The sequence below is a fragment of the Protopterus annectens genome, chromosome 11.part0, assembly GCF_019279795.1.
Source record: "Protopterus annectens isolate FY-2018-M chromosome 11.part0, PAN1.0, whole genome shotgun sequence".
Taxonomy (NCBI): Eukaryota; Metazoa; Chordata; order Ceratodontiformes; family Protopteridae; genus Protopterus; species Protopterus annectens.
This window is the reverse complement of record NC_056745.1, coordinates 657,453,180-657,465,227: the sequence shown is the minus strand read 5'-3', so window position 1 is coordinate 657,465,227 and position 12,048 is coordinate 657,453,180. Positions and strand designations below refer to the sequence as shown.

Here is a 12,048-nt window from a genome sequence, read left to right as displayed (position 1 = left end):
CAGCCACTTTGATACCATAATATTTGCACAATCTCCAGTGCAACACTTTCGCCACATTATTATGCCTTTCAGTATATAGTCCCTCTGCCATTAGAGAGTCGCAAACAGCAATAAGGTGTGTGACTGTTTCCAATTTGGTTCCACAAAACCTACATATGTCTGTTTCTCCCACATGTTCAATGGACTTAGTAAACCAGCATGTACGTAGCCCACTATCTTAGGCTGCCACTATTAACCATTCATATCTTGTTGTAAATTCACCTCTCCTTAATCATTCCTGCATTCATTCTTGATCAACATGAGGCTCTTCCAGAAGTTTTCTATACTTGCAACTATTTTTATGTTTTTTTTTCACATTTCTTGCCTTCTCACCTGGTCCTTCACCTTATATTCTTTCTTTTGTTTTTTAGCACATTCAGTTGCTGCCTGGTTTTTATCCACTTCTAGTTTGATTTTCATTCCTGCTTGACGTCGATATGCTTCTGCTAAATTAAGCAGAGATGTCATTTTAGATTTATTCTCCTCATGTTTCAAAACTTTCACCACATTTGGATCTTGTGAGGTCAGTAGATATGTGTTGTGTCCCACGATCGCAGATCTATACATGTAATCAATTTCAAGGCGGCCCATCCCTCCTTCAGAACGGGGAATATATAATCTTGGTATACACTGACTTTTATAAATCATTTGGTGAGCATGAAGCATCCTTCTTGTTTTAATATCCAGTCTATCCAACACTTTTTGGGGCCAGTCAATCAATCCAAAACTATAAGTTAGGACAGGAAGAGCAAATTGATTTATAGCTTGGATCTTGTTCCTGGGTGTCAATGCTGTTTTCAGGATTAATTTAAGTCTTCTAAAGTACTCATTACTAAGCTTTATTTGCATTTATTCATGTTTTATTGCTGATCCTTCATCAATTCCCAAGTATTTATACACCCCCCTCTTGCTCAAGTTCTTTTATATCACATTCTTGTCCCAAACTGATGTTTTCCTGGTGCTGCAATTTTCCTTTTTTAAAGGTTGCTTTTGCACGTTTATCAAGACCAAATAACATTCCAATATCATCTGAAAAAGTTTTGACAACCTGCAGCTGTGCTTTCAGTTCCTCAGCTGATGAGCTATACAATTTTAAATCATCGACAAAGAGAAGATGAGAAGTCATTAGACTTTGTTGTTTTCTAGAAGCCAAATTATAGCCATGGCCTAAGCTGTTAAGTAAACAGCTTAATGGGTTAATGGCAAGGCAGAATAGCAAGGATGACAGAGAGTCACCCTGGAATATCCCCCTTTGAATTTTTATCCCTGGGATAATAATCTGTCCTTTATCATGGCTTAATTGCAAAGTGGTCTGCCACTGTTTCATGGTTACTGTAATGTAGTCGATCAGTGCAGGATGTATCTTATACATTTTTAAGCACTCCTTTATCCATGAATGTGGGATACTATCAAAAGCTTTTTTGTAGTCAATCCATGCCATACTTGGGTTCTTCCCCTATTTACAATTCTCCACTATAACTTTGTTTAACAACAAATGGTCCTGTGTTCCATATGACTTTCTTTTATTGCCCTTTTGTTCTACTGCCATAATTGAGTTTTCTTCTAAATGATTATAAATTCTGTCGGCGTCAATTCCCATGTATATTTTGTACGTCGTCGGAAGACACGTTATTGGTCTATAATTTTTAGGGTAGCTTGCAGGTTCACTCTTAAGTAAGAGCATTATTTTTTCTGTTGTTAACCAGTGTGGTGTATGTTTGGGGTGCACATATAAATAGTTCTTACTCATGGCAAAATCCTCATGCAAAGAAGTTAGTACTTTAATCCAAAAGTTAGGTACTGCATCTGGGCCTGGGGTTTTCCAGTTAGAGGCTTTTCTCAACTTTATTTCAATCTCTCTGGCTGTTTTTCATCCCATTTCATATCTTGTACCTTTAAACTTCTTATTCTCTTTTACTTCTTCTATCCATTTAGCATCTTTGTTATGCTCCACAGGATCTTCATAGATAATTCTCCAAAATGTATCTACGTCCTCTTTTTTTGGTGGTCTATCAATTCCTTTTTCCTTATTTCCCAATTCTCTATAAAACTTTTTTTGGGTCATCAGTAAATTGTTTATTTTGTGCTTTTCCCTTATATTGATCTTCGTATCTTCTAAGTCTTTCTGCCTGTTTTGAAATATTTGGTTTATCTCCAATAGTGCATAATAGATCCTGGTCTGTTCTAATACTGCACATTGTTTTTATCACATCTATCTTTCTTAATATTTTTGTTGATCTGTTCCCTCTGCTATAATCTTCTAAGAATGAGACTTCTTGTCTTAGCTGCTTTATAGTTTTCTCTGTTCGATATTTCCATGATGGTATTCGCTTTCACCCCCCCCCCTTTTCCCTCGCTATCCTATGTTCCTGTGGTAGAACTTTATCAGCTATTAATTTAGCAACACAGTAATATGTTCTATTTACTTCTGTTATATCGCATGGGTCTCTATGGACAGTCCTAATTACTGTGCTCATTTGTTTTATCAAGCTTCTGACTTTTGGGGTTTTATTAACCTTCTGCAGTGTATTTCTCTCATTGAGCTTGATATATATGTCTTTATCTATTAAATCAAGCAACTCTTCTCTTAACTCCTTTTCTTCCATACTGAGGGCACATCCCTTGTTTTCCATTTCCTGCGGGCATTCTATAGAAAGTTCTACAACATCTTCTTGTGGCACATTTTCTTCAGTTTCATCCTGTGTCATCTGTTGTTCTGTCATATGGGAACTCACTGGCCTATCTCTCCTCAACATTGACTGCATCACAGTTTCCGCAGTTTCCTGTTCCTTTCCTTGCTCACAAGGTTCAAGTGAATGTTTATACTGGTTTCCTGTGGAAGTCTCAAAAATATCTTGATATAGCACCTGACTAGTTACTTCCTGTTCCACTGGTTTCCCCTTAATTTGGATATCCATTGCTCTATCCTGTTGTGGTGCTGTCTGCATTTGATTTTCTACACTGAATCCTTCGCTTCGCAGGTACTCCATAACCTCAGTTTCTATTTCTTTAATGTCTCCATTACTAATCTCCTTTTCTACAGTTCCTCTTTGTGTCCTTATTATTTGTATTGTAGTTTTCCATGTCCGGATTCCTTTGCCTATATTTCTCTTCAAATATCTTTGGTGCTGCTCTTTTTGTAAGTTTTGCTTTCTCCTTTGCATAAATATTACACCATATTAAATCTCTTTTCCTTTCCCATGTCCATATTTCTTCTTCACATGTCTCCTGATCTTCTTGCTTTTCCTTATTCTCAGAACTCACTCCATCATGCTGCAATGTAATCTGTTTCAGACCTTCTACATTAAATCCTTTACTTTGCAGGCACTCCATAACTTCAACTTCTATTTCTTTAACTTCTCCTTTACTAGAAATCTTTTCATCATTGAATCTTTGTGCTTTTAGTCTTTTTGTTGTGAAATTTTCCATATCTGAATGCCTTTGGCTATATTTTTCTTCGAATATATTTGAGACTGCCTTCTCCATATTAGTTAACTTGGCTTTCTCCTTTGCATAAGTATTGTACCATAGCAAATCTCTCTTTCTTCCCCATGTCCATATTTCTTTTTTACATTTTTCAAATATCTCTAGCTTTTGTTGTTTATATTTTCTCACTTCCTCAGAGGCTTCTTTTTCTAAAGAGATCAAAGTTACTTGATCTATATACTGTTTTTCGAAAATCTGTTGTATTAATGAAAGCAAATTTTTATTTGAAGCTTCAGTTTTTCCTGTGGAAGTATTTTTATTTCCTCTAATTTCTCTCTTAATCATTTTGTATATCTTGTGTCTGGAAATTCTAGGCTTTTTGTGTAATAGTAACAATGCATAATTTCTTTCTTATCCTCAATAGTCCACTCTGTCGTCTATATGTGTCTTCTTTGGTCAATCAATTTTTGTCGTTTTTGTGGACTGCTACTTCCTTGTACAACAGTGGGCCATCCTCCCCCTGAGCCTGGCCTGGCCCCATTGTAGGAATGTTTCCATATTTTGAGGATTCTACACTGTCATTTTTTCCAGTCTTGGCACCAGTGTGCCTACCACGATTGGGCACTTTTTTATCCTGGCTCTTGTGCACCCATCTATCTTTTTTATTTTTGATTTACTTCTGTCCATGATATATGCTATATAAGTACAGTCTATATATCAGTGTCACCTTGGTGAGATTTTGTAAAGAGCAAGGTCCACCTCGTGAAGGTACTCACCAAGACTTGAGGATGAATTTGATTTCAGCACTACTACTCTCCTTTGCTTGCTGACTTTTCATCTCTCCATCCGGACCCCTTATATGTGTGTGTGTGTGTGTGTGTGTGTGTGTGTGTGTGTGTGTGTGTGTGCGTGCGTGCGTGCGTGCGTGCGTGCGTGCGTGCGTGCGTGCGTGTGTGTGTGTGTGTGTGTGTGTGTGTGTGTGTGTGTGTGTGCAGATGTATAGATAGATGTCTTATGTACAGCTAGTCCCACTGCTTGACTACTGTGCCCATAGTGTGACCTAGGAGGAAAGGAACCTTGAGCTGTTGAATCCATATTGTCTCTAATCTAGTATTACTAAATACTCTTTTACCTTTCTTCACTAACTTTACATAAGATGTACATTAAGCTTACTGGTCCAAAGTTTAATTAACACATCCTGTTCCTTCACTGTTACAAACACAACCTATTTGGACTCCTTAGTAAACAGAATTCCTAGCAATCCTATTCTTATCTTTACCTAGGAAAAATGTAGAATGCCATGTCACCTCATTGAAACTGTTCTGGGAATAATTGGAAAAGCCAATATAATTCCTTTGTTTTTTTGTTTTTTGTTTTTTTTTTTTGCAGCATGGTAAAACCTCTTTTCTTTTTAAATGTATATTAATTAGCTTTATCAGTCCTAAACTGTGAGCTAAACTGGTATGAAGATATTTCAGTGACATCCAACATCACTGTGAATGATTTTCCTTCTTCGGTAAGTACACTAGATTCCAGATTCAAAGAGTTAAAGTTAAGATTCAAAGTAAACTTTATTGTCATTTAGGACCACAAATGTGTAGCCTAAACAAAATTTCATCATCAGTTCCTTCTTGAGATTACAAATGGAAAGTAAAACAACACATACAAGTAAAAGAATGAACACAATTAACATATACAATCCTACTCCCAATACCCGTACAAAAGAGCTAAAATTTCCAACACATGAATTCAGAATAAGTATACCCTCCCCTAAGTTCCCTAAGTTATAATAACTGCCCCATTTAAATAAAAACACATTACAGACACTAGTGTGCAGGATAGAACTTCTGACCACTCACTGCACCCATCTACTGCTTTGTCCATTAATCCATGATTGCTTACAGGGTTAAGTGCCTGGGGTTTGTATCTTTGGCATGCCATCATGCTGTGATTGTTGATGCTTGACTGATGTTTGAGGACAAGGTAGGAACTGCATGTTAAATCTCCACATTACCATCTAAGGAATCTCACCAGATCAAGCACCTTCTTCCAGCAGAGGACTTGAACCAGTGCTGTATGCAATACTCTGATCTTAGCTTGACGTTTACCAGGGGCTGCATGGAGATGAACTGGATGAATTACAGCTTGACGCAATTCATTGTTGATCATTGCAGCTCGGTACTGTATTAGCACAGCACTGTGGTGCTACTGGCACTGGCTGCCTATTACAACTTGAACATCTTTTAAGGTTCTGAACATGTACTTTTCTGTCTTTCCTTGTCTGGTTCTCCTCCTGTCAGCAAGGGGTATCAGTGTACTATCATCTGTCCCTCCATTCATCATTTTTAAGGTTGCTAATAGTGTCAGGATGCACTTACAGATCTGGAAGCACATATATTTTGCTTTCTGTGTCTCACATCTGTGGAATCCACTAGTTACGGCTTTAGGAGGTCAGTTAAGATCCATCTATTTACTTAGATTTAAAGGAGAACGTTTTTGAGAGTACTCTATTCAGGACAAGGCTAGCCATCTGGCAGTGAGAAAATTGATTTTAGGTGATGGTCCCTATTGAAGTGATACCCTGACTTCATGTACAAAATGGGAAAAGGGTAAGGGTTGATGCCAATGTCAATGCAGTTTCTGTGTACTCTCTCTCTCTCCCTCTCTATTTATATATATATATATATATATATATATATATATATATATATATGGGATCCGTCAATATGTTCAAAGTTTCACTACTTCTAGCCCCACTTCACCGAGTCCATTTGTTTAAAGTAGTGAAACTTTGAACATTGACTTCGGCAGTCACACTACAGCGAGGAATGGGAATATTCCCTTTTCCCCGCTGTAGTGCAATCTTGGAGTTGGTATATTTAAGTAGGGGTGTGTGGGGGGCACAGGGGGGCTTGTCCCCCTACAAAAAGATGTTTTAGTGGGTTTTTTTGGGTAGCCCGGGGAACTAGACTTCAGTGAAAGTGCACTTTCATTTAAGTGGACTTTCGCTGAAGTGTAGGGTCTACTGCTTTATTTCGAAGAAGTGTATTTTCAATGTAGAGCAGTAGACCCATATATATATATATATATATATATATATATATATATATATATATATATATATATATTTATCTGTTTATTCTGCTAACTACAGGATATTATCTGTTCCTAAATGTCATCAGATATGTTACCATTAGGCTTTTTTACTCTCGGTGTTCCTGCAAAGAGGAATCAAACCCTTTGTCTCAGATGAATGATTCTATGTTGAGTTATAAATTTGCTTTTAAATGTTGCTTGTTTATACATATTTGCCATACCCTATCTAAATTAATTTGTAATGCTCTTTGTTTGTTCTGTATTTGATCATTGTTTCTGTGAACATATTTTCTATGTGTTTATTTTTATGAGTGGCAAAACAAGCACATTTGTTTCATACTGAAGGAATACTTCAAATGGAATAACGTGATAGAGTTATTTTTCTCATGATATTTAGTGTCAGTGGGCTGATGGTAATATACAGTATATTTTCAAATGATAATTGATTTGATATTCTAAACCTAAAAGAACAGAATTGAATAACATCAAGAACTCCATAGTCCATGCTTTTATCAGTTCTACAACAGTATTTGAACTCACCACTTCCTCAGTTGCATAGCAGCTACTCTGTAATTCAGTCACAATTTAGTGTTACTCACAAAAAGCACTACTGGGTCCACTACAAGTGTTTGAATCCCAAATGCTGGGAATGAGTTTTAGGGCACCAGTCAGGAAGGGAGTTTTAGGGTTAGGGAGCAGGAAGGAAGTCTTAGAGTTAGAGAGCAGGAAGGGAATTTAAGGGTAGGGAGCAGAAAGGGAGTTCTAGGATTAGGGACCAGGAAGGCAATTTTACAGTTAAAGAGCGAGCAGGAAGTCTTTATTTTAGGGAGCTGGAACAGAATCTTAGGAATGGGGTGTGGGATGAGGATTTTAGGGTTTAAGAGTGGAAAGTGAGTTTTAGGGTTAGAGTCAGAGTTCTGGTAGGGCTATGCAGTTTTATGGGATAAGGTGCTGGGATGGCTAAATAGTTATGAGATTGAGTTAGACCCAGTTTAAGCAATTGCCTTTTCAAACAAATGGCAGCGAACAAATGTGTCACGAGCTAAGTAGCACACAAGTAATTGTAGTAGATCCAAAGCAAATCACATAAAGCTTAGATGCAGAAACAACAGCATACCACTTAAAATAAATCCTTTCACTTAGAATGCGAATACCCTCATCAGGAAATTAATTAAAATCTAAAAAGGAGATGTATTGACTGAATGTTCAGGTGAATTTTAAGACATCATCATTTTCAGTTTACAATTAAATAATTGCCATTATACAGTGAAAATTAACTGTTATTCAAAAACACACTGATTGGAATAAGCAATTATTATGCCTGTTGTAAATTCATAGTTACCCAGAGGTATGAGACTGACAGAACAAACAAAGCAAAAAGAACACAAGTCTGTGCAGCTCTACCTACTAAAAACAAAAGCTGCAGTCACTATGTTCCCTGCTGTGCTAAACAGAAAAAATGAAGCACGTGAAAGATCAGAGTGAAAGACAAACATCTGCCCCACCCCACCCCAAAGGTGATCATAATGGAAAATAAAAAGCACAAAACAGCAGCATAAGACATTTAAACTAGTATTGGGTGTTGGGGTCCACAAGACTCACTGTGCACACTCTTGGGTTTTAAAGGAGAAAGTGACAGACGTTAAACTTAGCCCTAATTTGCTGTTTAACAGTTATTTAAAAAGTTTTTTTTGATAATGGCATTGCATAATAGCAATAATACACTCCTGTATGAGGATAAAATTTTATTTTCCTATGGCTGGCTTTTTTTGTTTGATAACTCAGGCTTAACCCTCATGATGAACCCATGCCAGACATAGATTAACAGGCATTACCCATACTCAGTAATGAATTATTGCTAAATTATATATTGTCTCTATATTATATGTCTTATCTGTCTCATACAGATTATGACTGGAAATATTAATGTTATTAAATTAAAATTAAATTTGTCATTTGTCTATGGTTATTACAATGAATAAATGATAAATAAAATAAAGCAACACTTGAAAAGTTCTTATTTCTTACATCGTTTTACATCATTAAAGCAATATGGATTCTATAGTCATTGCAAATGTAGTCTTTTCTTTAAAACTTAGATTGTCCTTTTGTAGCAAATAGCTCACAGTTTGTTCCTTCATCAAATAGGCTGTTCTACAGCCAGCTCCAATGAATAGAGGTGCAAAGCCCAAGCTTCAGATCAGGGAATCCTAGTTCAGTGCAGGACAGACACATTTTGGAACTGGCAGCGGCATGGGGAAGGAGAAAAATAATGCTACTCAACCAGATGTCCTCTTGTTAGTGGGAAGAGATGAGGAGGTATGCCTGGTCTACTCCCTGATGAAGACCGCGGATCACTCAGAAATGCTGTCTTGGGGTGGTCACTGATTTCATATGCACAGAATCATGTCTGTACATCACACCAGCCCATTGCCCAGCAACTCCTTGGATGCACATGCACGAGATGTTAGGGCTTAAATAAAAAAAAAAAACTCAGTTACTAGCACTCCCTAGGTACTCAACTCTTGCCCCAGAGGAATAAATGGGTCGATAATATGGTCAGGAGAGCAGAGCCGGATGTTCAGTGGGAGCAGAGATAAATCAATTTACTATCTAGCAAACAACTACAGAAAGAAAGTGGCTATTCCATGTATAAACCACTAAGTATGCCTCCTTACACTGAATCAGAGTTTCTTCTTTCTGTCCTTCCTTTCTTTCATTCATTTTTTTTCTTTCATCCTTTCTTCTTTCAAACTGTGCCTTATTTCTGTTGGACAATTTTTTTCCTGAAAGCAATGCCCTTTTACAAAAGATCAAGCCATAATCTATTTTCAGGTGCATAAACAAATCTAAATTCTGTAAAAGAAACTCTGGATCAGACATGATGTATATAAAATTTGTAGCTTACCGCCTTTAGAAGTACGATATTTTCTCGTAGGGCACCAGTGCATCCACAGAATGTGATGAAGAACATAATCACTCCCACTACAATCAGTATGATGGCTGGATCAACAAAAAATGCTTCCCAGACAGTATCTAAAAAAATGTAGTACAAAGGTTAAACAAATGAATACTTGAAATAACAACTCTTGATCTTGAATGATTTATTCACTGCTTTAGGTTGCAATATTTTTGTAACTGGCAGTCTGAGAAGAAGGTACATTAACTGTAAATGCTACAACTCCATCAATTGTTCACTTTTCCCTTGCCACTGCTAGAGTAACTCTTAACTCCCAACTCTGCTCTTCAGTAAATTAGCTGCAATGAACTACTGCCACAACATCTGTCCACATAAAAGTGTCCTGACCTGCAATATAGGCATATATGAACTATCTGAATGTTGCAACAAACAAACCTGGCAACTTTCAAAGCTTATTAAACATATATAAGCAATTAGTGTTTATCTAAAACAAACGTGTTGCAATTAGTGGCTAGTGCATACCTGGAGGTCCCCAGTTTCTTCCACTAACTTGCTTATCAGTTATGAACTAGAAACCTCAGTAGCCATTTCTCACTAGTCCCCTTGCATAATCAATCACTTCCTCAGGAAGGAAGCTAGTGGAAACAGCCTTGGCTGATCCGTTTTGCTACACTCTCCTCCACCTCTAACAGTCTACCAACACACTTTCCCTTTACTTATTTGGCTTTCCACGTTAAGTGTTCTCTCCACAGGTCTGCCTTTAATTTTATACTGAGCTGTCTGTTGCCACTCATCTTAACAACTCCCACTTCTTGACATTTGTACTTTTACAACCCCCCCCCCCCGACATACTTACACTGCAGGTTCCTCCTATCCTGAAGTCATTATGCTTCACTGATACTTTTTTGCTATGTAAAGCCACAAAACAACTTATGAAACTCAGAAACAAAGCATGAAAAAAACACAAACCAATTTACAATAATTTAGAGAACTACATAATCAAATAAAGCAGCACATCAGATCTATAAATCAATCTTATTACTTCACGCTGCAAGAAATCCACTGTAAGAATCCTATTCTGTATTAGTCTTCTATATACACAATATGGTGAACCCTTGCCAAGCTATTAAGCCATTTCCTCTGTGTCAAACTCATGCTGATCCCACTGTCACACAATTTAACTCACATTTTATCCAATCTGTGTCATCCATCTCAAATGACCACTCCTATGACACCCCAACCGACACAAGTAAGCCTTTTCTCTATCTCACTCCAGTCCCTGCATCAAAAATTTAAACATTAAAAGACTACCCAGCAAGCTAAAAAACACCACTCTTGCTCCTGAAAACCTTCCTACTGAATACATGAAATGCTCCTGACTCTGTTGCATTCTCCACCTCGATTTTAATAATCAGATATGTTCATGAAAGCTATGCACCAGTTACTTGGAATAAACTAAAAAACTGCAGAAAAATCACAAAAGGAACGCTGAAGCTTGCAGATGCAAAATAAAGCTGCTATCAGTAAAAAGCACACCAAATTCACCAAAGTAATCCACCGACTCAAAGTAAACGGATCAGGAACTTCCTTTATTCAGTAAGCGCTTTCACCCAATGAGGGCTTCATCAGACTGTACAAGGAAATGATATCAGCACAGTCCTTATATGCTCAGAATAATCAATCAATTAAATACTTAATTAAAACCATGTATTGATTTAAAAACATATGCGTGTATCAGCTGAAACATAGCTTAATATAATTTAATGAATTAAAACAATACACGCAAACTCACACTCTTAATATTAGATAGTATGTGTAAAAATAAAAATCCTAACTGTTCATCACGAACATTCATTATGTTCAATTTATCTACTAGATGGTGCTGTAATGCACAACAGATGTTCTATACATACTTATATACATATTAATGAATAGTATGTATAAAAATAAGAATAAAAATCCTAACTATTCATCTCGAACATTCATTACATTCGATTTATCCACTAGATGGTGCTATAATGCACAACAAATGTTCTATACATAGAGATATAAAAAAAATGTATGTAAGCAAGTCTTATGCTAAACTTAAAACCAAGCATTTATAAATGAGAATATAAGAGCAATATAATCAATATAATCAATATTCAAAAGGCATAACTGTCTCATCTGAAACATATTAATAATGAGTAAATGTAAAAAATGTAAAGGCGATGGTATACTATATATTATTATTTTATTTTATCACCCTTCTAAGTTTTCTTTTCTTAAGAAATGGATGAAGACTAACCTTATCGTTGAGGCCAGGTGGAAAATCTGCCTTGCATCTGATAATCCATCTAGTCTCCATTTCTAAGGTAAGGGTTTCTAAGTCCCCACCCCTAGAATTAAAATCTACAGTCTGTATGACAAAAAAACTAAAAGTGTGTGTAGGGCCTCTTGCTTTATGGTGTTTGACTAAAGCGTTCCTTTCATCTCCTACTCTTATGCTATATGTATGCTCCCTGATCCTTTCTCTCAGCTGTCTGTTAGTTTTACCAATGTAGAACGCAGTACAGGAGCAGCATCGG

At 36.7% G+C, this 12,048-nt stretch overlaps 1 protein-coding gene across 1 annotated transcript in view; it reads right to left on the bottom strand.

Moving 5' to 3' along the window:
• Positions 1 to 12,048, bottom strand: part of LOC122815534 (tetraspanin-33-like) — a 429,437-nt gene that overhangs the window by 294,583 nt on the left and 122,806 nt on the right. Inside the window, exon 3 of the mRNA XM_044088100.1 lies at positions 9,470 to 9,597. Within this exon, the coding sequence (XP_043944035.1) occupies positions 9,470 to 9,597 (128 nt within the window). The remainder of the gene's footprint in view (positions 1 to 9,469; positions 9,598 to 12,048) is intronic.